The sequence below is a fragment of the Sceloporus occidentalis genome, unplaced genomic scaffold (assembly GCF_023333645.1).
Source record: "Sceloporus occidentalis isolate IW3139 unplaced genomic scaffold, rSceOcc1.0.p SCAF_1, whole genome shotgun sequence".
Taxonomy (NCBI): domain Eukaryota; kingdom Metazoa; phylum Chordata; class Lepidosauria; order Squamata; family Phrynosomatidae; genus Sceloporus; species Sceloporus occidentalis.
In genome coordinates this window covers 88,941,901-88,968,050 of record NW_028316981.1, presented here as the reverse complement: position 1 = coordinate 88,968,050, position 26,150 = coordinate 88,941,901, and the positions used below count along the sequence as shown (strand labels likewise).

The 26,150-nt window shown below is 45.2% G+C and overlaps 2 protein-coding genes and 1 pseudogene across 2 annotated transcripts in view; 1 reads left to right on the top strand and 2 right to left on the bottom strand.

Moving 5' to 3' along the window:
- Positions 1-25: 25 nt before the first annotated feature.
- On the bottom strand, positions 26-3,845 carry ARHGEF39 (Rho guanine nucleotide exchange factor 39). Its single transcript, XM_089517373.1, has 9 exons — positions 3,717-3,845; positions 3,538-3,632; positions 3,267-3,387; positions 2,941-3,059; positions 2,645-2,715; positions 2,362-2,496; positions 1,329-1,558; positions 993-1,081; positions 26-642 (listed from the first exon to the last, which is right to left on the bottom strand). Exons 1-9 carry the CDS (start codon positions 3,843-3,845, stop codon positions 609-611), a joined length of 1,023 nt encoding a protein of 340 aa, XP_089373499.1. The 3' UTR covers positions 26-608.
- Positions 3,846-9,202: 5,357 nt separating this feature from the next.
- LOC149321775 (U1 spliceosomal RNA) lies at positions 9,203-9,343 on the top strand (annotated as a pseudogene).
- Positions 9,344-11,056: 1,713 nt separating this feature from the next.
- Positions 11,057-26,150, bottom strand: part of CCDC69 (coiled-coil domain containing 69) — a 57,498-nt gene continuing 42,404 nt past the window's right edge. Inside the window, exons 4-9 of the mRNA XM_089528302.1 lie at positions 23,984-24,071; positions 18,648-18,721; positions 17,522-17,623; positions 16,437-16,556; positions 15,634-15,731; positions 11,057-13,000 (exon numbers count right to left, since the gene is read on the bottom strand). Coding sequence (XP_089384428.1) covers positions 12,835-13,000; positions 15,634-15,731; positions 16,437-16,556; positions 17,522-17,623; positions 18,648-18,721; positions 23,984-24,071 — 648 coding nt within the window. The 3' untranslated portion in view covers positions 11,057-12,834. The remainder of the gene's footprint in view (positions 13,001-15,633; positions 15,732-16,436; positions 16,557-17,521; positions 17,624-18,647; positions 18,722-23,983; positions 24,072-26,150) is intronic.

Below are 26,150 nucleotides of genomic sequence, written 5' to 3'. Positions count from 1 at the left end.
CTAACATTTTTATTAAAATCATTTCCTGGTATTATCTGATGTCCATTGAGTCCTTTGTAGACAAACTGACTAAACCAGATGGGAAATAGATGAATTCTTTAGCCATGAGCTACGTTTCTCTGTTGCATACTCTTGAGCTTCGGTCATGCCAGAGCACTATCAGCACATCATTAGGGAACTCGATTATCAAATTGATCCACATAGAGGACCTGGAATCAACATCGATAGTTCATTCTCTATCTCTATGGCTGAGAGGAATAACTGCAGGACTAGCAAAAGGTTTTCATTTACAGTACATGATTTTCATTGGTCTCTTCCATCATCTCTAAAGATACTAATGATAAATAGATGGATAGGTAGATAAACTTGAAAAAATATTTGGGGGGGGGGACTTCAACACCCAGATTTCTTCAGCTAGCATGGCCACTGGCCATATCAACGCCTACTGGTGAGAAAGCAGAGGGTGGCTTCCGCATCCTTCCAGGCTCTGCATTGAAGACTTGCCTCCACTGATACAGTTTAGGAGGTTGGAGCCCAAGGGATAACACCTGTGGCATCTGGCTGGGTCTCTGTGCCCCATGGGAAGGCGGGTAGGCAGTCTTGGTGGTTCAGTGGCCTGGAGAGAAGTTGATCTGGAGTCGCCTGCCAGTGAAGAGGAAAAGCTGTCACTGAAGAGGCAAACCATCCCTCTGGAGGATGCCAGCAGAACTGATAGCCCCCCCCCCCTGTGCTGCACCCCTGCTCTGGCAAGAGTGTGCTCCTGGCATCATGGAACAGTGCTACCTGCCATGCTACAGAGCCCAGATTCACACCCATATGTGGCCATACTGCTTCCTGGGCAATCTTGGCCCAGTCATGGTTCCTCAGCCTCATCTACCTCATGAGATTGTTGTGAAAAGTAAGATGTGACCCAGCCCCATGCCTACCACCCTGAGTGCCCTGGGGAAGGAAGGAAGGGACAACTCAACTGAGGGGCAGGGGGTGATGCCTACCTGATAGCAGCCATCAGACTCTGGTGCCATTTGTTCAAGTCCTCCTGGTCATGGGACATCAGCAGTAACTTCTTGTGTGGGAAGGATAGCTGAAAAGGCAAAACACAGCTGGAGAAGTGCAAGCCAAGTAGCAGAGCTGCTTTGTGGGCCAGTGTGGAGGCAGACAGAAATGGCACAGGCAGCCTTAATTCTTGCACTCATCTTCCTAAGAACCTACTTCTCTTGGTGCCAGGAAAACAGGAGGGCATCCTGCCAAGAGAATCTGCCCCCCCCCCCGCAACACTGTCCAACAGATCCCTTACCAAGGAGCAGTAGGGAGGGGATTGAGAGACTCACACTGAGGAGCCCCCCGTGGCTCTGGGTGTGACCAAAGATCTTCTCCACCAAGCACTGCTGGAGCTGGAAGACCTCCTGGCAGGCCAGCTTGTGGGCATTCCAGGGGTGGAGAGGGTGGTAAGGCTTGGTCATCAGCAAGGCATCAGAGAAGAGGAAGAACATCCTGTGCTGTAGGGCCTCCCCCTTGTCGGGCACCACTGTCAGCCAGCCCTCCCGGAGGTACCACCGCCCTGAAGAGATGGAGGAGACCCAAGTCAGACCTTGACTGTGTGACAACCACGTCCCTTGTGGGGGCTGGTGGAGGGATGCACCTGCACAAAACCTCAGGGGTCCCAGCACAGCCACACTTGTGGGGGTGGCAGTAGCAGGGATCCCTTCCCCGGGTGAGTTTTCCAAACTAACTTTAAGGGTGGCCCCCGTAGACTGGATCAGTTTATGAAGGCCACTAACATGTGATAGGACCGCTTTCCCAGAGAGGGTTGAAGCTACCAAGGCTGGCAAAGATTTCTGTGCCACCAGCATCACATGCGTCCCCAGAGGCAGGGAGGGCCAGAGACACCCCAACACTGGTCATGTGTTCAGAAGGAATGTCCCCTCTGGGTCACCCACCCCCCACTCTCCAGGAGGCCCACTCTTTCTGGACAAGTCTGCTTGCCACAATCCCACCTTGCCAGTTGAAGACAAAGATCTCCAAGCGGGACGCCATGGGGGAATGAATGCGGGAAGAATCAATGGTCAGCACAGTCCCTGCCCTGCTTTCTGTGTCCCCTGCATTGTACAGGAAACTGTCCCTGCTCTGAGAAGCCCCTTGAGGGTTTCCCTAGCCCACTGTGGCCACTAGGCCTCTCCAGGCAGGGCTCTCTCTTTGCCAGCCCTCTCCAAAAACCCCTTGTGTTTCCTCCAGGTGGTCTCTGATCTGAGGACAAGCCAGGGCTGACCCTGCTTCGTTTCCAGTCACACAAGGGAGCAGAGAGTTTGGGGGAGGACTATTGTTAGGCTCTCCCTATCTGTGCCCAATGCAGTTGCATCCTACCTGGCAGTGTCACTTTAGTCTTCTGTCCTTTGAGCAGCAGCAGCTTCTGGATCCGACTCAGGTGTCCCACATTCTCATGGAAGCGAGTAATCTCTTGGACTTGGTGAAAGGCCTCCTCGATGGACTTCAGTGCCTCTGTGGAGAATGGAGATCACGGTGGCACCTCTGGTCAAGGTGCTGGGAGCAGGGATGGCCAGGGTGGGGCCTGCAGCTGTGTGGCAGGGGGGCAGGGGGGGGCAAATGCCATGGGCCTTGGGGGTGAGGTGGAGCAATGCAATCCCACCTCTCAGCTGCTCAGCCTCTGAGCTCTTTGTCGGGGTGTTCTCCACCAAATCTTGCAGGAGGTGTCTGTACCTGTACAGCAGAAGAGAGGCATATGGGGCCACACATCAGAGACACCCGCTTGCCCTTCAGTCCCCTGTACCAACTGGAGGAGCCCAACTGCCCATACACCCTTCAGGACTGCCGGAGCCAATTTGCTGGACCATGGCCCTGGACAATGGGGGCACCACTGACCCTTCAAGACCAGGCCCAAAGGGGCGGGAGAGGAGTCCTGCATTGGCAGAGGGGGGCACTTACTGGCGGAGCCTCTGCAGCGGCAGAAGGAGCAGCTCTTCCAGGCAGAGGCCCCCGAACTCCGTCCGGGACTCCTGGAGCTTCTTGAAGCGGGAGAAGGCCTTGTTCTTCCTCACCTGTCTCTGTGGGTACAAGAGGCCGAGGCTAAGGGCAGTCCCCTCCCTCTGCCCCCGGAGCCAAGGACTCGGCAAGCAGCCCCCAGTGGCCCCAGGCAGGCGGGCAGTGGGTGGGGTGGCAGGCCCCTTCCCCAGGCGCCCACTTGGGCCGGGGCTGCTGGGCAGAGCAAGGCTGGCGGCAGGAGGAGGGAGGCAGGGAGAGAGGGCTCTTACCCGCAGGGTCTCTCTGGCCTGAGGCAGCTTCTCGGCGTAGGAGACGTAGAGCGGCAGCTGGGCACGGAAGCCCTCCAGCCCCGGGCCCAGGAGGCCCCTCTCCAGGAGGCCCAGCAGCGCCCTGCAGGGAGCAGAGGCCAGCAAAGGGGCTTTCTTCCAGCCCCCTCTTGCCTTGGAGGCCCAGGGACGCCAGCAGCCCTCTCCTCTCCCTCGGCCCCAGAGCCCCCCTTCCGCCCTCTCCCTGGGGCCCCTTCCCCTTCCCCTTCCTTACCGGCTGGCGGGGCGGAGGGCCTCCCAGGGGCCGAAGAGGGTCTGCCTGGCCTCCGGCCGCAGGATCCCCTTGGCCGCCGACAGAGTCCCGAAGTGCTGCCCGGAGGGAGAGGGCTTCAGCCGGGGAGCCCCGCCACCCGCCGGCCCCCCTCCCCTCCCCTCCCCTTCCGGCCCCCTCACCTGCCCCAGCGCCTCCAGCTGCGCCAGGTAAGCCTCCTCCGTCTCCAGCAGCGCCGCCGCCGCCCGGGCCCTGCGCCTGGCCCACGACCCCCCCGCCGCCTCCGCCTCCGCCGCCTCCGCCGCGCTCATCCCCACAGGCCAAGCCCAAAGAACCCGAGCCCCCGACGGCAGGGAAAGGCGCCAGCTCTCCGCCCGGCTCTGCCTCGTCCTCCCGCCGCGCCTCCTTCAAACGGCCGCCCAGCGCCGCCCCTTCCGCCCTGGGCCTGAGTGGCCAGCCTTCCCCGGGGAGGGTCCTCCTTCCTTCTGGCCTTGCGAAGGGAGGGAGCGCAAGCCACCCCGAGCCTGGCCTCTGGCTGAGAGGAGCACAGGCTCCGGGACTTGGAAGGGGAGCCATGAAGGGCCATCCTGCCCTGCTCCGTCCAGCTGATGAACTGGAGCTCCTCCGAGACCTGCTCCAGATGGTCACTATTCTTCTTCTTCTTCTTCTTCTTGAACCGGGCTGCAAAGTCACTCCCTCCCTCCCCGAATAGAGAGAGACTACTGGATGAGGACTTGGCTCAGGGTCCGTCTAGATCCTGTCTTCCTGGCAGCGAGGCAGTCCAGGGCTCTGTCTCCCAGGGAACCGGGATTCCTGCCTGCGCCTCCTCTGCTCCTTTCCCCCAAAGCACCCCATTTCCATGCCCACTTAAGAGGCAGTCAGGCAATCCTTTGCTTTTCTCTAGTGCTTTTAACACAGCGGGAGCCAGCCTGGTTTACTTGTTGGAGACCAGGGTTCAAAGCCCTTCTTGGCCATAAAACCTCACTGGATGGTGACCTTAGGCAAGTCACACTCTCTCAGCCTGAACAAGAAAAGCCCCGGAGAGGTTCACCTTTGGGTCTCCTCCATAAGCTGGAAATGAACGGAAGGCACACAACAACCACTTCTAAGAGAAGGACTGCTTGAACTGCTTGATGCACTTGTCCCTGTTCTTGTTTGTTAGACCCCTCAGGATACACTCCAAACCTCCCAGATCCTTAAAAAAAGTTAGGTGATAGACTTTTTTGCCCCCAAGTGACACAAAACTACCTCCAAATGGGACAGTTTTTCTTAATTTTACCTCTTGGGACATCGCCAACCCCAGTTCATCAAAGGTAGGCCAAAAGTGAAACTGGAAGTCCTCATGCCATACATTCCTGTCCAACCCAATGAGGTCCACATGGGTGAAAACGAGGGGCTCAGTCAGAGCACAGTTGCCCAGAACTGTCCGACTGCACACATGGCATATAAGATGGCCTCCTATATTCCAAGGACAAGGCATCCACAAAGACAACCATTTGAAGGCCATTCCCCAAGCAGAATGGTAATATTGCCCTACCTTTCAGGGCTGTTGTGAGGAATAGTGTGTCTTTTTTGAAACACATGTATCCTAAGCCTACACGTATGTACTCAGTTCTCAAATCTGAGTTCTGAAAGGCTGACTTCAGTGTCAAAAGTCACATCTGCACTGCAGAAATAATGCAGTTTGACACCGCTTTAACTGCCATGGCTCCATCCTATGGAATCCTGGGAGTTGTAGTTTGTTCTGGCACCAGACCTCTCTGACAGGGAAGGCTACATCTCTCACAAAACTAGAAATCCTAGAATCCCATAGCATGAAGCTATGTTAAAATGGTCTCAGACTGTATTATCAGCTGCCCCCAGTCTAAAGAACAACCTGCCAGAGGAGATTCAAGGGCTGAATGCATTGTATTAAAGATGAGTGTCTTCTGGAAGGCCTATCCAGATGTTTTTTCAATTGTACATTTTAAATGATTAATTTTGAAATGTGGATTGCTGTCCTAAGTGATGTATTTTAACTGGTATGTGCATTTTAACTAATGTAGTGCATTTGTTGGTCTGTTGTTTCCTGCTTCGATCCATAGGGAGAAGCGGATAAGAAATAAATATTATTGTTATGAATAAAGGTAAAGGTAGAGGTAGTTCCTTGCAATGGATGTCTTGTCGTAACTGACTGTAAGGGGCGGTGCTCATCCCTGTTTCTAAGTTGAAGAGCCAGTGTTGTCGGAGGATTGCTCTGGTGGCCATGTGGTCATCATAACTGCACCGAACACTGTTACCTTCCCACTGTGAAGTGATACCTATTTTGTATGCTTTCGAACTGCTAGGTTGGCAGAAGATGGGACTAGTGACAGGAGCTCACCCCGTCATGCAACACGTGGGCCTCAAACTGCCAGCCTTCCGATCTTCCGATCGTCAGAATTAGCATCTTAACCACTAAGCCACTGCTGTCTCACAAGACCAGTTTGGGACTGCTTTACCTACTCTGGCTCAATGTTAGGGAATTCTGGGAACTGTAGTTTTGTGAGGCATTTAGCCTTCACTGTCAGAGAGCCCTGGTGCCACAATAAACTACAATTTCCAAGATTCACTAGCACTGAGTGTTGTAAGTCAAAAATGACTTGAAGACACACAACAATTATCATCGTTTTAATTAGGACAGGAATACACTGAATAAAAGTATCTTACCATGCACATGTCAAGATAGGACCCAAACAGACAGGCCAAAATAAATCTGCTTCGGGTCACTTTGGAGGTATGCTGTTTAAATGACACATGCATCTTAAGAGGCCAGAAGCTGCGCCAAAGCTGCGCTACAGTCCTTAGGGCTGGAGCGTGGCTTTGGCATGGCTTCCAGCCTCTTAGGAAGCATGCATCATTAAAACAGCATACCTCCAAAATGACCCAAAGCAGCTTTATTTTGGCCTGTCTGTTCAGACCCATAGATGAGCTTTATAATAGTAGCAAACAAACAGTAATAGAGTATGTGATAACAAAGGCTTTCATGGCCGGCATCTATAGTTTTTTGTGGGTTTTTCAGGCTATGTGGCCATGTTCTAGAACATTCTAAAACATAGTCACATAGGCCAAAACCCCCCACAAAAACCTATAATAATAAAGTATGATTTCTTCCCAAATCCAGAAAATCTCATCCTCTTCTTCAACATCACCATCTTAAGATTTTTTAAGGGACCAGGTCAGGATCTATGAGATCTGTGTACAAACAGGCACAGATGAATTGCAATGGCATGGAAGTTTTTTCTTTGGATGGAGGGTGCAGCAAAAGCCACAGAGTTGTTCTATCTGGCAACTGATGGTTTTTCCTGGAAGAATTAGAATTCATTTTTCACAGCATTTTTGGAACAGAACAGGAGGACTTGGAGGGGTCTCATTCATGGGGTTGTCATGAGTAGGGATCAACTGGGGGTGGTTAACAATAACAAATGCTTAGGCAGAAAGAATGAAATGCCCAGATATAGGATAGATTAGACAAGGGATGGGCAACTTTGGTGGCCTCAGGGACCAATTATCTTCAGGGACCACATGGACTGCCAGAAATGGAGGGGGGGAAACCCCAGTAGTCAGAAGTTCTTTTGCTTTTGCAGGCTGCCAGCTCTTTTAAGGGTGGGTTCTAGGAGAAGAAATACAGGGTTTTTTGGGGGGGAGAGTTGCCAGAAAAAGGGTGGCTACAGGAGTTGAGGTGATCTGCCTTGGGGGCCTGCACCTGTCCTCACTGCCATAGCCCATCCAGCTATTAGAGTGACAGATACACACATGTGCAAATGTATAAACACCTTTCCATAATGCATATTATTGTTCAGGATATATACAGGACCTGTTATGTGACCTTTTCTCACATTCTCAGATGCAAACAGGATGGTGTTATTTCTAATAAGCTTAAAAGGGGTGGGTAGGTAAGTTTTAAAACTACATTTTTCTCCTCCGGAAGATACCTTTGTTGTTCTGAAGGCATTCACTTATCTTATTTTCTTTACACTTCTTCACTATTGGTAATTTTTTTCCCATCTGTTTTTGCCCTACCTCAGTCTGCCTAGGTTCTGTGGTATCTGTTCTTCTCTAGGTCCAAGTACGCCAAATCTGGGACAGGTCTGACTGGTATTTCAGTGAGCTGATGTGCAACATCCCATCCCATCCCTCCTAATGTCCTGGATTAGCATTTTGACTAGATGTTATAAAATCTGAATGATGCAGCAGGGGAAAATGGGGGGGGGGGGGGCAGAAAAAAGCCAAGAAATAATTGAAAAAAGGGAAGAAAATCAATTATGGAATATTTTATTTTAGCATGATTCAGGAAAAACATGGACAAAAATTCTTTTATTCCTATTTGGGGGGGGGGGGCTTCACATCTCAATGCATCACCCATCTTTGGCTTGCCCTTCAAACTGCTTCACCGTCATATTTCCAAACTACCCCCAGTCAGAAGCCAGGGCTATGTCTATACAGTTATACAGTTTCATTCAAACCATGCATGGCCAGGGCTGCAATTTTTGGAAGAGTTAAGTAGTCCCAATGATCTGTTTAGACAGGAGGAAAGACAGCTAGTTTCATTTCTCCTTCGAGTCTTCAGCTTGTCTGCTTGCGCATCTGCGCACCGTCCCAGAGAAGCCGCCTACGGACCTTTACATCTCGGCGTCTCCAGCTTGCCAGGACTGAGGAGTGTTTGCCCCAGCTGGGGGAAGGCGGAGAGAGGGGCGTTCCGGTGGCAGCGGAGTGCTTAAAGCCAGCCTGTTTGGCCTCCTCCTTCGTCCCGCCCCTTTTTCCTCCAAGGACTGTGCGGCTGGGGCTGCTGCGGCCGGGCGGCTCTCTGGGCTCGGGTGTCTGCTTGCACATCTGCGCACCGTCCCAGAGAAGCCGCCTACGGACCTTTACATCTCCGCGACTCCGCAACTGCGCACCTGTGTAACATCTTGGAGGGAGATGGGCTGGGTTCCTGCTAGCTGGATAGTTGCAGTGATTGATTGTCTGTATCCTTCTCTGCTACTGTGCTGTGTGCTGGGGGAGGGAGAGTTTGGATATGGGATGTATGCTGGTATCAGCTAGTATAATTGTTTTTTAGCCTTGTTTTAATCTTGTTGTTAATTGTGTTTTAACTGTACTATTGCTATGCTGGATTTTGTATTTTTGTTATGTTGAATTGAACTTTGTTACCCGCTTTGATCTATGGAAAAGCAGGCTAGAAATAATAAATATTATTATTATTATTATATTGTTGCCAATAATCTGACCAGGTGATGTGTTTCTGTCTCAGGAAATGTGTGCACAGATGTCATTTTTGCAGCTGGTATGGCCCAAATACAATCGGGGAATTTAACTTTGACCTATGCAAAAACATAGACAGTGCTGTGAAAAAATATATCTACTTCCTTTATTCAACCTTTTCATACAAAATTGTATCAGTACTACCTCCTGGTTACAGGTGTCAATTCTTCAGCATTCCTTCATATTCTCTCTCTCTCTCTCTCACACACACACACAATTACATTTGTCTTGGCTACATTTTCACTTAGATCTTGCAAACAGCAGGACAGTAGAATGTGCACCAACTAATGTTCCTTTGCAATTGTTTTGATGGCGTGCATTTCTGCTGAGTTCTCTTGTAGGAATTACTTGCAGTTATTCTCCTTCACTGAATGAAAAAGCCATGGACATACTTACCTGGCAGGGAGACACCATGATCACGAAGGTGATTTTCCCAGGGTGAGGCTCATCCATTGCACTCCAGGTGTGCTGACCCCTGTGATTTCCCCAAATGCGGGAAACTCAACTGCATAATTTGTGGTAGTAATTTGGGACAGTTGAAAAAAGGAAGGGAGGGCCACTTGAAACAATCCAATGAAAATACCACCGTTCTGAAAACTGTTTGAAAAATCCTTGTTGGTCTTTTGATTTCAGCCGTATAATACTATGGGGACAGTGGGTTGGCCTAAACAAGCTGAATGTTTTGGGATCTGTTGCAACTGAACTCTTATTTGAAATAACTATTTATCAAATACATGTAAGAACCTATAATGACCAGCAACAAAATCATACTTTTTTCCAAAACTAGTAACTTTAAACAAATCAGACCTGAACTCTCCCTGGAAGCCAAGATGACCAAATTGAGACTGCCATGCTTTGGCCACATTATGAAAAGTCATGACTCATTAGAAAAGACAATAATGCTAGGGAAGATGGAGGGAAGTAGAAACAGAAGTAGGCTGCATGCTAGATGGATAGATTTGATCAGAGAAATCATGGGTATGAATTTGCAGGACATACGGTATATACTAAAAGTTTAGTCACTTGGCCAGTTTCTTGCTCATTCACATTCTCCCTCCCATTCCACCACCCCCCCCCCCAAATATCTCAAATTCTTGATTATTCTTTATTGGAGATTCCAAAACAATGTATTAGCTGATAGGACTCTCACAGTTAGGCTGTCTTGTCCTCTCAGTGCAATGTATGAGCTTTGTAATTGCTCAGTACTGAGTTTTTCTTTCTTTCTTCATACACATATTTTTAACTTTCTGAATATAGTGTGGCCTAAACTCCCACTCCTCTGTTACTTGGGAACTACATTAGCACATGCTTGCCACCTTCCCCTCCTCTTCATTCTATTGTCTGCCTTAATGTTGGCATTTCTGTGCCAGCTAATGGCCCACACATTGATGTCACATTAGGAGGGTGGGGATATGCTTGAAAACAACACCCATTTTATAGTTTAGAAACAAATAAGTTTGGATCAAATAGAGTATCTGGTGCGATACTCACAGGCAATGAATGCGCAATAATTCCTTCAAATCCAAACAGAATTTGATTACTATTTTACGTGCAGAAAATCACACCTATTTGATGCCCACAGTTTTTTTGTTTTAAAAGAGCACAGTTTTTTTCACCAACATACATATCTGAGATACTCATTATGGTCACTGGTTAGGAAAAATCACTTCACACATGTTAAATCATTATTCTGGCTAGGACAGATTTTCAACCTTGATAATATTCCAAAATTTCCTCATGGTGGAAAACTTGGTAAGTTGTTTTAATTATGAGGTGGGCATGTACCTTCTCCATAACAAACTCTTTCCTATTCAGATGTAAGTGTATTGTATGTGATGAATGGAAATTAAAGTTTTGTCAAGAGACTGGTTATTCCCATTTTTGTTCCCTAAATGTTTCAGGAATCGCAAAAAGTTGAGTAGCTGAAATGAAACAAGTTGGCTTGTCCAACTTGTAGCCCACCAACCAGGTGTAGGGTGCAGTTAGGTAGTGAGTTGTATCCCAACACACCAGGAGATTGGGTGGACCAGACTGAAAAAAAGCCATACTAAGGGGGAGAGCTTGGAAAAGTACTTGTAGGAGTGCAAATCCCAGAATGCTCTAGCCATCGCCATGCACAATCACCTGGTTTTGCAGCTTGCTGAGTACTTCCAAAACAAGTGGCATGTCACAAGATAGGGACTCAACTGTTGTGTGGATCCATGCTTTAGTTTCCCAGACTGAAATAAAGTTTATCAGTTCATTGTCTTTCATTACTTCTGTGCCAGTGTTTATTCACAACATTCTCCATTCACAATGTGCTACATGCCAGCATTTCCATTGGTACAGGAGCATAAACTACTCCCTGATTACTTTTCATACCTACTTCATTCTAATTCAAATTATTCTTGTTATACTACTGTCTGTCTATGTGCTATGCCTCTGCAACAGTGTCTTCACTTTGGACAAGCAGTTACTCTTTTCTTTGCAACTAACAGTGCTGCATCATAGCCACGAGAGGGCAACCTCTTTTGGTAGCTTCCCAAAAGAGTGACATGAGGAGGAAAAGTCCTCCTGGATTTCCAAGTGCTTGCATTTTGTGGGCATTTCTAATAACACTATTCTCTAATAACTGACAGTATGACAAAGCAGAGCTTGGCAAAGTTACTTTTTGGTATTTCAGTTCCCAGAACAACCCAGTATGCATGGTCAGCAGGTTTAATATAGTACAAAAAGCAACATTTCCAAGCTCTGAAAGAAAGAAAGAAAGAAAGAAAGAAAGAAAGAAAGAAAGAAAGAAAGAAAGATTCCATCAAAACAGAAAGAATGCTTTCTATTAAAATATTGTCACTGCTGGAGGGAAGTGAATAAAGAGGGTGCCTCTTCCATTTTCTCTCATCTGCTTGAGACCTCCTTATCTAGTACAGCCATTCTCCAGTCATGTGGGCAAGAAGCCAATTGCTATCATGGGGTAATTGGAAAGGAAAAGCCCACAGCGAATAGGCCCTGCCCTTGTAGTTGAATCTTTTTAAAAGAAACTTCTCCCAGCCCATTATAAACAACATAAGTGTATGACTGGAGAATATTTGAAGCATTCCTTTGTTGCAAATATCCACACTCCTGTCTAAGTTCTCAATTTAATTACTAGGGCTTAGTTCCAAATAAGAATCCCCCAGCCAGTGGCCATGCATGATCAGTCACTTAGCTTTGTAGCTTACCAAGTACTTCAAAAACAAGTAGCATGGAACAGAGGAGGGACTCATCCCTTCATTGTAAATATTCACATTTCTATCTAAGTTCTTAATTTAATTATTTGGGGTTGGCTCTACTTGCTCCAACTCACATCAAAACAGCTGTGGAAATGTAATTCTGCCTCCCCGCAATATCTACCACAGGCAAGGTGAAAGTCTCGTTCTCCTGATGTAGTCGGACTGGAACCCCCACCAGCTCTAGTTTGCATAGTTAATTGTGATGGATGATGGAACTTATAGTCCAGCAACTTTTAGAAGGCCACATGTTATCCATCCTTGATCCAGCTGATGAAAGAATTGGGGGAGTTAGGTCCCTGTATGTTTAATCTGTGTGCCTCTTCTTATTTTCTGTGGCTCCTTCCAACATAAAGCCACAGCTACTGAAATACCAAAGGCAACTGGGACACTACCCTACCACATACAGTCTGGTATCTGAGGTAGCTGATTTGGTTGCTTCCTTAGGTGAGGAGGTCAGGGTGGGAGAAGCCCATCCTGGCCAGTGCTTGCTTGTGCACACTCAAAATGGAAGCACATTTAACTTTATATCTTGGCAAGCATTAATGCTGGCCTTTTTTGGTGGGGAGAGCACCATGCATCCTTTTTAAGTGTTGGAAGAAACTGAAAACCAAAAGCATGTGGTACTCAAGAACCTTTCGGTCAATACAGTGTTGTCACACAGCACTGAGCTCTTGGTCTGGCTGGAAACAGAAGGGCTAGAATGAAAGGACTGAACAGTCTCCTCTTTTCCCTTGCTCTGCCCCATGTTCAGTCCATTTGGCCTTTCCAAGTGCTATGTAGCAATGAGTGCTGCCTCAGTGGAGATAGGGAAGATGTGCACAGGATCACCATTGAGCACTCTGTACAGCAATTCTTCCTTCTCCCGGTGAGCTTGTTCTCTTAGCTGTGCCTCCTTCTCCAGGGCCCCACGAACACTGAGGAGCTCATCAGAGAGTTGCCTGTAAAGCAGAACCAGAACTGGGATAAGTTAATTTTTGGACTTAACATTTCCCAGCATCCCCCAACCAGCATGGCCAGTGAAGTATATGAACACAGGAAGTTGTCAGAGACAGCATACAAAGTCTCTTTGCCTTAGGCAGATGGACAAGTCCTTTTCTGTTGCCACTCTGCTTTCTGTTGCCACACCCACTAGCTGTTGCCCATCAGTTGGGCTTGCTCTCTAAAGAGTGGTACCACTTTCAAAAAGCAGCCAATGTGATGCTAAAAGAGCAGTGAAGGCTAAGATGGTTCACTCTGAATGGCACTTGTTCAGAGGAAGGCATCATGGGAGATGCCACCAAGACTCCTCATCTACTAAAGGACTCCTCAAAACAAGGCATTTAGGCCTTGGCAGTTGTGCTCTATAGCTGTATCCCTTACTCAGAGGGGGACCCTTCATAAAGTAAGAGAGCCAAAAGGCAGCTGCCCTAGGGACTCCACTCACTGGATCTTTTTGTCTGAAGATCTCTCTTAGAGAGATCATCAGGCAGCTACTACAGGAGTCCCACCTATTGTATTCAGCTACAGCATTTGCTACAGTACCAGCAGGGAGAGGTCCTTCTTGTGTGCAATTATCTGCTCCTCTGGATCCACCATGTGATGCCAGTCCTGTAATCTACCTTACATTTGGGGCTCATTCCCACTATCAAAAGAATTGCTGAGCAAATTAAATGCCCTCGTTCCCATTTGAAACTGGTTCCTGCTGTGATGTGATTGAATCTGTCATGATGAAGCGAGGCAAAGGCAAAAGAACCGTTTTTTTCAGATGCTAGCTTAAAAGAGGTTCTTTTGAAAAAAACACGATTCCAAAGGGTGTTCAGCAAGTGGGAACAACAGATTGGAATCACAGCATTCTGGAGGGGAGGGACTAATGGCAGAGGGGTGTTTATCATCCCTCCCCATTTTTTTGGAGATGTCATTCCTCCACGCCCCTCTCACCCAGTGCTGTCTTGTCATTTATTGGTGTGACTTTTGGTTCCTTTTTTAAAAAAATTAATTAAATTAATCGATTAAGCGACAGAATGGTTTAGCAACTACTTGCAAAGGTGCTAAACCACTCTATCACTTTATTGTATTTACAAAAGAAAAGAAAAAAAGAAAAGAAAGGAAAAGATGCCCTGCCCTCCTTCCTATAAGCCTCCCTGGATGCTGGTGCCCTCACTTCCCAAGCCTCCCTGGATGCTGGTGCCCTCCTTCCCCTAGGCTCCCTGGATACCAGTGCCCTCCTTCCCCCGGGCTCTCTGGATGCTGATGCCCTCCCTTCCCAAGGTTCCCTGGGTCCCTCCTCCTCCTGCTGCTGCTGCCTCCTTCTTCCTCCTCCTCTTCCTCAGTCAGGCCCCAAGCCCCTACCTTTTCCTCCCATCCCCCCACCAAAGCCTTTATCCCCCTCTTCCTTCTCCCCTGGGTCACTGACCCTTCCTCCTGCTTCCTCCTCCTGCCTCCTTCTTCCTCTTCCTCCCCCTTGTGCTACTCTGACCCTCTGACCCTTCAGCGTTTGCATCTCTCTTGAGCATCACACTCTCTCAGTCTCAGGTCACACCCTCTCCGCCTCCACAAGCCCCCCAATTCCAAGCCAGGCAGCTGCTTACATCATGGATAATTGACAGGGGATGCTGAAGCAGCGCTGCCAGTGGGGATGACAATCAGGGCAAATTAAGTCACTTGGATTGGGGTAAGGAAAAGATCTCCTTTGATAGTAGGGACTGGGTTTTTTTTAAGAATCGTTTTCAAATTCATGAAGCCATTCATCCTGCCAGTGGGAATGACCCCAAGTCATCCTTTCCGCACCCAGACTAGTGCCTTCTTGTTTCTGCTTCTATACATACTTTAAAAAATAATAAGATGCACGGTCTCCTCCTCCTTCTGCCTCAAATAATTGCTCTTGATTTTTGAATGATTTTAAAATAATTTTCCCAGATAATTATTGTTACCGCTCTATAAAAACAAGGTTCTTTCCTAGACCTATTTTGAGCTGGCAGGAATTAAACCTGGAACCATCTGCATGCACAGCACATGCTCTACCACTGAGCAATAGCCACTTCTCTAAAATACACAGGGCAGTTCTCAGAAGTGACATGAAAAAAAGGTGGGAAGAGGGAAACTGAAGTAATTTGAGCAACTGAAAACTAGACCATGTTTTTAAAAACAAGATGGGGCACATTAAATCCATGCACCTGGTAAAATCAGGAAAAATGTGGTTAAAAACACCCCAGAACACAGTAAAGCCTTGTACTTTTGCGGTACTGCTGATTGCAACAGCCGTTCTTAAGCATTGTGGGAAAACTTCTCCAGTACTTAACAGAGCACACTGACACTGGATGTTGCATGGGAAGCAGATAATTTATAGATACTTTTAGTATGGGGAGTTGTTGCTACTAAACTGGTTGGTTTGCTTGCCACTACTTGTCACAGCTATGCTGTCACTGCTGATCCCAGTCTAGATAGCCTGTATACATAGAACAAAGACAGTGAATTTGGTCACTTTAAATCTTCCTCTGGACACTTCTTTGCATGTATTTCTGTAGCACAGTTCCAACACCCCTTCACAAAGACATTTTGTATCAGGGATACTCCATGCAGCTGAGCTCAGTACCTTGTCACTGTTATGTGATTCTGCATCCGTACTTGGAGGTCTTCATTCTCTTGCTGAAGAGTTTTCACTTTCTCCTCAAGCAACAAGTTTCGCTCCATCTGTAAAAGGTCAAATGAATGAGTGGACACAATACTGTGGACACAAAAAACATCCACTATTCTCCCCGTTAGATCAAGTAAAAGCACAGAGCTGCAGTACTCTGTCAAAATGTCATCCTATGAAAAGCACTTCTCAGAAGGCTGAACACTAATAAGGATACTGAGACAATATTTTTGGAGGACAATAGCACCCTCATATTTGTAGACCTTCAGGGTGTAAAGACTGGACATATTAGTGGGTCAGTATGTTGCATATGTTCTTCCAGGTCTAAACTGCACTGCAAAAATAATGCAGTTTGACACTGCTTGAATTGCCATGTCTCAATACTATAGAATTCTGGGTTTGTAATTTTGTAAGATTTTTAACCTTCTCTGTTAGAGAACTTTGGTGTCACAGCAAAATACAAAAACGCAGAACTTGATAAGATGAAGCCATGGCAGTTAAAGCAGTAACAAACTGCATTATTTCTGCAGTGCAGATTAAACCCTAGGAGCCATCTTTCTGCTGGCACAAGTATTCTGGGAACTGTTGTCCAAAAAGGTAGCTTTTCCAATCCCCAGGGGAAAGAAAAACCACAATGACTTACTAGTTTTCAAAGGTACAGTGAAGTTGTTTATGTATACAGCCTAAGGGTTCCTAATCTCAGATGTTTTTACTAACGTCCACAAAGATTTATGAAATACTAAAAACTCAGGCAAACTCACCACTGTTTCCAGATTCAATAGCTTTTTGTCCAAGTGGTGGATGCGTTCATTCTTCATCTCAATGACAAAATGCAAACTCTCTAGTTCCTGTTCCCAGAATTGGCTGGGACTCCCATAATCCTAGAAAACAAGATGGGAAATGTAAACATACATCCTGAATCCAAAGGCTGGCAGCAACCATGTCACATTCTTATACTAATGTATACATGCAAGCATACATGCACAAAGCCTTACAGAAACAAAATGTCACCCAGAGGGTCACTGTCTTCCCATGTTGGGGAGAAACTACAACTGCAATAAAATTATCTTTATCACTGAGTAAGTCCCATTGAGCTCAATGGGTTTCTCAGTGTATGCACTGTGTGTGTTTCTAACTGTCAGGACCTTTGGAGGTCTTTAAACAGAGGCTGGATGGCTATCTGTCAGGGATGCTTTGACTGAGAGTTCCTGCATAGCAGAAGGTTGGACGGGATGGCCCTTGTGGTCTTTTTCAGCTCTATGATTCTAATTCACTCAAGCTGATACACTGCTTGAAGTGCAAATATATGCTTACCTGCTCAGACACAAGTCCCACTGAGTTAAATGAAATTTATGCCCTGGTTAGATGCACTGGATTACATGATGCTATGTTGGGAACTATGGATGCTTTGGATTTCAGTTACTAGACTTCACCATCCAGCCTGGAAAACTGTGAGGGTTGTAGTCCAAAATGTCTAACAGGCCAAGGTCCTGGTTTGTTGGCCATGACGTCAAGCAAAAGCATCTTAATGCTTTTTAAAACCTCTTCTTCTTTTTTCATAGTCAGGAAACTTTGTTCCCCTTAAGAACTCTTCTTCTATATGCTGAAACATGGATTCATATTCCAAAATATCTGCTGGACAAGCTAAATGTATCAAGCTTATTCCTTCCATGTGCAAATTTTGGGTCTAGGACCAGTAAGGATCTGGAGATGGGATTAGAACATGTATTTTTGCTCCTCCTCTAAGTATGTGAGGGGAAGTGGGTTTATGATAGGAGGAGGTGGCATTGTTCCTTTTTTCATAAACAAATACATTCTACACAATAGATTATGTCTGCTTTTGTACCTGGATGTGCTTCTTATAATCTCTGCTCAGGATTGATTCCTCCACTCGTTTCATTTTCTCTTCAAAGGACTTCATCTGGGAACTCAATTTGTCTATAGTCTCCTAAAGCAGGAAGATGAGGCTGAATGCATTAGTACAAATTCACAACTCCAACAGAAGCATGCATCTCTCACTATTTCCCCACATAGACAAGCACCATGCCATAGAAAGCTTAGATTATGCTAGTCAGTAAACTGGATAATTGTTTTTCAACCAGTACCATAAATGAAATTGGCAAATACAAGACACAGAGGACCTAATCCAGATGAAGATAGTAGTGGGGAGGCAAAGGATTAAAGACACTGCTCGACACCAGGGTCCTGACTCAGAAAGCCCACTAACCTGTGATTTACTTTTTAAAAACATTATTCGAACTGTAGTGTTTTGCTTTTCTGTGTGCCTCCAAGTCATTTCTGACTTATGACTACCCTAAAGTGAACCTGAGAGCCAGCATGGTGTAGTGGTTTGAGTGTTGGACTGTGATATGTGGTGTGCCTCCAAGTCTTTCCCAACTAATGGCCACCCTAGGGCAACCCTATCAGGGAATTTTCTTGGCAAGTTTCTTCGGGGGGGGGGGGGGGTGTTGCCCTTGTCTTGGCTGAGAATAGTGTGACTTGCCCAAGGTCACCCAGTGAGTTTCATGGCTGAGCAAGGAATTGAAGCCTGATTTCCAGAGTCACAGAGAGCCAGAGTGGTGTAGTGGTTTGAGTGCTGGACTATGACTCCATGAGACCAGGGTACAAATCCTGGCTCTGCCACGTAAATTCACTGGGCTATCTTGGGCAAGTCACACTCTCTCAGCGTGAGAGGATGGCAATGGCAAACCCCTTCTGAAAAAACTTGCCATGAAAACCCCATGATAGGTTTGCCTTAGGATGGCCATTAATTGGAAAATACTTGAAGATGCACAGCAACAACTCCAGAGTCCCAGTTCAACATTCACACCACTACATCATGCAGTACAGTACAGTACAGTAAGCCTGCAGTACAGTACTTTGAAAGTTTAGAATAACAAGAAGGAACTGGACTGTCTTTTTCTGCATTTTAATCAGGAGTTCTCTGCTCTTTGGAGCATAGGCAAGAGCACCTGTAAAGATGACTTTGACTTTTCATAGGATTCCATCAGAAGATGCCTCTCTTGGTCATGTGCTTTCTGGAGTTCTGTGGAAAGAGCACAGAACAACATTGGAGATGAAACAAGGAGGAACACAAGCCACACTCTAGCCCATCTAAGGTTTCTCTTTACACAGTTGAATGCAAACAGAACCAGTTTGGAAAAATTAACTGCTTCCACCAGAACAGATTACACTCTTGAGTTTCACCAAGAAATGGTCCCTTGTGGTTCAAGTATAGTGCATACAATGACTCATGGATAAGTCAACTCAGGTTTTTGTGTCCATTTTTTGACTAAAATTTCTAGACTTATACATGATTATATAGAGTATATCCCAGCACAGTGCACCAGGACAATGCAGAGTTACAAACTTTACAAGCATATTAAAATCTTCTTTAATTAAAAAAAAAATTGAAAAATTGTCCTTAAATAATTTTAAAGCAAAGAACTTAAACAGATGGAGCAGTTTGAAACACTAAAGGCTGGACAGAATATCACCATTTTAGCTGGCTGTGGAGGCTCAAAAGAGATGGAGCTGGTCTAAGTTCCCCTAGTAGGCAGTTCCATAGCTGGGCTGCTGCTACAGAGAAAGCTTTGTCACACGTGCACACTTCGTGAGGTGTTGGGACATGCAACCCTCTGAAGAAAATTAATGTTCACCACAGTATTCAAAGATCCCAATTATTCTTCTGCGGCATCCGTAGGGTAATTATTCTGTGGAAAAAACCATGGTGTTTTTTTTTTATGCAAAACCCTGTTATTTGCACAAACTTCATGTTCTTCTTCACATAATACTTTTTCCATAACACGTCAGTGTGCTTGAATACCAAGAGAAAATAGTGCAAAATTTGCTGGTCTATTATTCTTACCAGTGTGGTTTTGGGATTGTTGAGAATCCTTTTTTTAAAAAAACGTGGGCATTAACAAATATGAATATTCTTTCCATCCCTGCCATGAACAGATCACGCCTCTTGTTTCAAGAATGTAAAGGAGAACCCAGAGATCTGAGCAGGATAGAAAGTCTCAACTATACTGCTGCTATTGACAGTGACCCTCAGAGGAAGTTAAAAATACAATGAATCACAGTGTAGAAAGACTCTAACCAGGGAACAGGAGCTGGAACTGGAAAATCTATTTGGAATTGTTTCATACCACTGAGCACATACATATAGGAGTTTATCACACACATGTTCCATCCTGAGCCATGCACTGGACACAATCTGGCTGGAACGGGGGAAAGCGGCTTTTACTGCACACAAAATTGCTGTTGCGCTGCCGTCTAACCTTCATCTGTTCCCAAGCTGTGCTCTGGTGGCCGATTTTAGCACTACGGAAGCTTTCCATTTTACCAAAATTGGCCACCAGAGCACTGCTTGGGGATGGATCATGGTCAAATGGCAATGCAGCAGCAATTCTGTGTGCAGTAAAACCCATTTTTCCCCCTTCCAGCCCGATCCTGTCCAGTTCATGGATCGGGCTAGAAAATGCATGCGATAAATCCTATAGTTATAACCATGTTCAGAGAACATAGGGACATGGTAGGATAGGCTGATGTCTCATATACAAACATCAGTTTAGCACTATGTCCTTCAACATATATCTCTGTGACCAAAGCCTTTGTTGAGGTCATGACTACATTACTAAAGAAATGTGAAGCTGCTCCTGCTCCTGTCGTGACTTTCTTGTACTTCCGCTTCTGTGGTAACTCAATGTGTGCTGGTTTCTTGCCAGTAGTTATTTCTTCTTTCCACATCTGCTTCCCAGCTTTTTGAAACACCACTTCCCATAATATTAGGGGTGGGGGGGAAAACCTCTCCTTCCACAAGTATGATGACATTGACAGTTTTGTTTTTTTCCCTTGATGGTGGAGGGAACGCCTCTCCCTACACAATCCGCCCCACACTCTCAGAACAACCGGGAAGAACTTATTAGAGTATGTAAACACCAGGTTAACAACAACTTCCCACAGGGCATTTAGTGCTGTAGTTCCTAAATTATGGAATGGCTTGTCGGAGGAGATCTGTCTCATTACCACTTTAGATGCCTTTAAGAACGCACTTAAGATGGATCTCTTCTGGCAGGCCTATTCACCTCATCTGTATTAAGAGAATTAGAAACACCCCACTTCTATTTGTAAAGATATGTATTTTAAATTATGATTTAGTCTATGTGTTGTATTGATAGCGGTTTTACTGTTTTATTCAGTGTATTTTATATGAAATTGTAGTTTTTTCTCTTGTACTGTAATGTTGTTTCTATTGTTGTAATCCCACCTTGATCCGCAGGGAGAGGTGGGAAATATAAATAAAATTATTATTATTATTATTATTATTATTATTATTATTATTAACCTTTATTTATGAAGCGCTGTAAATTTACACAGCGCTGTACATGCAATCTTTTTAGCTAGACGGATCCCTGCCCTCGGGCTTACAATCTAAAAAGACATGACACAGAAGGAGAAGGGAGTGGTGGAGGGAAAGGGTAAGAGGTCCAGCAGTTCCTCTCTACCTCCGAGGCCTGGACCAAGGCAGATGGACTGGAGGGAGGGCTTGGTTTCATAATGGATGGTTAATCTTCCAGGGAAAATACATACTCTCAAGTAGGATAATGCATATACAGTACATAGCAATACAGGAAATGGTTTGATAAACAGGCACCAAAAGAACATCAAATAGTAAGCAACAATTATGCAATGCCTGGGAAGGCTTCTCTGAACAAGATGGTTTTCAACTCCGTTTTGAAGCTGGTTAAAGAAGTGATGGCTCTTGCTTGTGGGGGAAGAAGGTTCCAGGAGTGAGGGGCAGCAAGTGAAAAGGGGCGAATCTGGGATGGGGCAGAGGAAATCCTGGGCTGGGACAGCAGACCTTGACTACCAGAACGGAGGGCCCTGGTGGGAAGGTGAGGAGAAAGAAGGTCTGATAAGTAAGGAGGGGCCAGTCCATGGAGGGCTTTAAATGTCGACAGCAGGAGCTTATACTGAATGCGGAAAGGGAGGGGGAGCCAGTGAAGGGATGCCAACACAGGAGAGATGTGGTCAGCACGGTGGGTGGAAGTGATAATGCATGCAGCTGAATGCTGAACAGAGATTAAAGGACGGAGGTGAGAAAGAGGAAGCCCAGCCAGGAGGACGTTACAGTAATCAAGTTGTGAGACCACTAGGGCATGGACCAGGATCTTGGCAGTAGAGGTGGAAAGATATGGTCGGATTTTGGCAATATTGTACAAAAAGAATCGTCAAGCCTTGGCTGTGGTCTGGATCTGAGGGATACACGACAGAGAAGAGTCAAAGATATAACCAAGACTGCGGGCTTGCTGGACTGGTTGAATAGAAATGTTGTCCACAGAGACAGAAAAGGAGTGTTGAAGGGTGGGCTTAGGAGGAAAGCTCCGTCTTGGACATGTTGAGCTTCAAATGCCGATGGCGCATCCACTGCGAGACGGCTGTGAGGCAGGACGAGACTTGCTGTTCAAGCCTTGGAGAAAGGTCAGGGGTGGAAAGATATAACTGGGTGTCATCGGCATAGAGATGGTAGGAAAAACCAAAAGAGCTGATGAGTTTTCCTAAGGACAGTGTGTAGAGAGAAAACAGAAGGGGACCCAGAACAGAGCCCTGGGGAACTCCAACAGATAAGGGAACAGGAGAAGAAGTCGGACCGCCTGCAACCACTGCGAAAGATCTGCCAGACAAGTAAGATCTAAACCAGTCGAGAACAGAGTCTGAGAACCCAAGGTCAGAGAGTATGTCAATTAGGAGACAGTGATCAATGGTGTCAAAGGCTGCAGACAAATCGAGAAGGATGAGAACAGAGTAAAGGCCATTAGCCTTGGCCCGTAAAAGGTCATTCGAAATCTTAGTGAGAGCTGTCTCAGTAGAATGCCTTGGGTGGAAACCAGACTGAAAGGGATCGAGGATGAAGTTGGCTTCAAGAAACTCAAGACAGCGTGAATAAACAACCCATTCCAAAACCTTAGAAAGAAAGGGGAGAAGAGAAATCGGACGATAGCTAGACAAAGAGGAGGGGTCAAGAGAAGGTTTTTTCAGAATTGGGGAAATGAGAGCATGTTTGAAGTCCGAAGGGAAGGAGCCTGTAGAGAGAGCGAGATTGAAGATATGGAGAAGCGAGGGCAGAAAGGAGGGAGCTATAGAGATTAGAAGACGAGTAGGAATTGGATCAAGAGAACAGGTTGCAGGTTTGCAAGAGTTCAGAAGTGTAGAGAGTTCATCCAAAGAGGCAGGAGGAAACACAGAAAATTTGTTAGGTGAGGGCGATAAAAGATTAAGAGCAGAAGAAGAATCGGGGGGGGGGACTATCTCAGAACGAATAGTGGAAATCTTAGAGATGAAATAATTAGCAAAGTCATTATTATTATTATTATTATTATTATTATTATTATTATTATTATTATTATTAAAATGGAAATCCAAGAGAGGCAAATGTGGGAATTTCTGCCAACTAAACTGTTTCATAACATCACTGCTAGAACTCTAGCTTTAAGTCCACCAAGGTAAGCTTCAAAATTGGATTTGAGCTAGCCTAAATAATCTTTAGAATTGTTTGTTTGTTGTTGCTGTTGTGTGCATTCCAGCTGTTTCCAACTTATGACAAGCCTAAAGCTACCCTATCAAAGAGTTTTCTTGGCAAGATTTGTTTAGAGTGAGTTTACCTCTGCCTTCCTCTGAGGCTGAAAAAGTCTAACCTGCCCATGGGTTTCTATGGCTGAGGGAATTCAAAGCCTGCTCTCCAGAGTCATAGTCTAATGCTCTAAATACTATACTATGCTGGCTCTCTGATCTTTAATGTAGGCACATTCAGATCAATGGGACAAATTAGTTAGGGGCTATTCTACATATGACTGGGTCAGATCTACTTATCTGTAGAACTTGGCTTCAAAGTGGAAATTAGGTACTGCTATCTGCTTTTCATTGTTGTTGCCCTGACAAAGTCCATATGTCTTTAAATTTCTGCCCATCATACAGCTGCTTCTATCACAGTGACTCCAACAAGTAAAAAAAAAAAATATCACACCAAAATCCAACATGGGAATTACTTACCTTTCTACTTTAACAGAAGCATGAGGAAGCTTAGGCTGTTGCCCCACTCTAAAATTAATGCAATCTGACATCTTATGAAATCCTAGGATTTGTAGTTCATTGTGGCACCAGAGTTCTCTGACAGAAAGGGCTAAATACAAATCCCAGAATTCTATAGCATTGAGCCATGGCAGTTAAAGTGGTGTCAAATTGCATTAAGTATGCAGTGCAAATGCAGCCCCAGATATGTTGTAAAACACATTTTGGCTCTTACCTCTGAGTCTTTCTTCCTGTTCTCTCTTTAGGAGGTTATACTGCTCAGAGAGTTGCTGTTTACACTCTAAATTTTTGTCTTTTTCTACCTAGAAAAGAAAACAGAAGTAATATAGAATGTTACACTGCTAACACTCAATAATAGCAGCCATGCTGACCAGGGAAGTCTGTGAGTGTGAGACCCCCCCAAAAGCAAATTTTCACAGTTCCAGTAACTATAGATCAAGGATTCTAACTAGGGATGGAAAGAATACTCAATGATTCATTCCCAGATTGAAAAAAATGACTTTTCTGCAGGTTGGGAAGGCCTACCAGGAAGAATAATTAATTTGTACAATTTTCTCCTGGTATTCAGCACCTAAAGTATCACACACTTTATTCTGAGGAGAAAAAAAATTCAGGCATTGTGTACACACACTCATAAACAAAATGTTTTCTGCACAGTTTCCTGTCCAGAAAATAGTTTCCTGTAAGAAAATTCTGTTTTCTGCACAGAAAAAATAGTGCTTTTGTATGAGAAAATTCATGTTTTTCTCCCCAAAATAATTGCTGTGCAACACTTCAGGAGTATGAATATGGGGAGTAATACCATAGGAGAATATTAGGCTTTTTTCCCAGCAGGAAGATAAGTATTTTAATAATTCATCCTCGTGTATATCCCTAATTGTAATACAATACTTAGAAAGTGGCCAGGAGAATTCCACATAGCCCTGGAGAAAGGCAACTAATTAGTACTCATATTCAGGGCACTAAATAACAGCTCCAGACCAGACAAATAGCTCCAGACCAGCAGTTAAAGATCTGGAGATGGAGGAGATGGTGACGAAGATGGGGATTTTGCTGCCAATTTGTCTTCCCTTAAACAAACAAGGAAATGAGAACTCTTTACTGATCTATAGCAAAGCAGAGATGTACTAATACATCTAAATCTTCATTTGGACCATACCTGCCCTGGAATTGACTGAAATCCATGAAGGCTTATGCTGGAATAAGACAGTATATTTAATGATGGTAATGGAATACTTTATGCCTTTTCATGCTGAAACAGACTAACATAGTGATCACATGGCTATCTTATTGAACAGTATTGGAATGCATCCAAGCACTCTCCTACATTTGCACATTGTTGGTGAAGAATGATAGAAGCGTCAAGCTGTCTTTGAGGGAGGTTTATCTCCCACTGCTGACTATCCCAGGGCTCCCTGGAATACAGACTTAGCATTACTTTTTTGGAAAGATGTTCTACGTGACTTCTTATTCCTCTTTTACAACTGCCTTGTTCCCTCCTATACTCACCAAGGAAAAGAAAGCTGAGCTATAGATGCTAAAAATAGTTACCTTGTTTCTTTAAATGGACTGAGAATTATTTAAAGAGTTCACTGCATTCCTGATGCTGTGTTGCCAAAAATCTATCAGTACAGAATCTGTACAGTTAGAGCTTGCATACACAGTTTCAGTAAAGTAAATACTTTGTAAAACAGCACATGGATTCCTCATTGTATACATGCCTGTTCACTCCACAAACAAGTAATAAGAACCAAACAATTTCCTTTTTAGAACTAACGGTGGGGGAAAAAATTATTTGAGCTCCCATTATCTCTGACTGAATGTTGAATTGCTATACTTACTGCCTAATTCTAACTTAGATCTCACTGACTTCAGTAGGGCTTAATTCTCAAGTACAGGTGCTGAGGCCAGCTCTATTGTTCTTGGATACATAAGGATCAGTCAGTAGAGTACTGAAGTGGCAATTATATGCTGACATGCTTGGGAATAAGAACATGGTAGGATCTTGTTCAAAGCAAAAATGTAAGAGATTTTCAGAATGCAAATTGTAAATTACACAACTGAATTCATAATTTCAGTTTTGAATTCAGGTACAAGAATTAGGTACAAGAATTAACAGAGGTACAAGTTGGGTTCAGGAAAGGAAAAGGCACTAGGAACTACATTGCAAATATATGATGGCTAATGGAATGAACCAAGGAATTCAAGAAGAAAATAAGCATGTGCTTTATGGACTATAGCAAAGTCTTTGACTGCATAGATCATGAGAAGCTATGGAATGCTGTTAAACAAATGGGAGTGCCACTACATTTGACAGTCCTGATAAAAAATCTGTACTTAAGACAAGAGGCTACTGTCAAAACAGAATATGGAGAAACAGA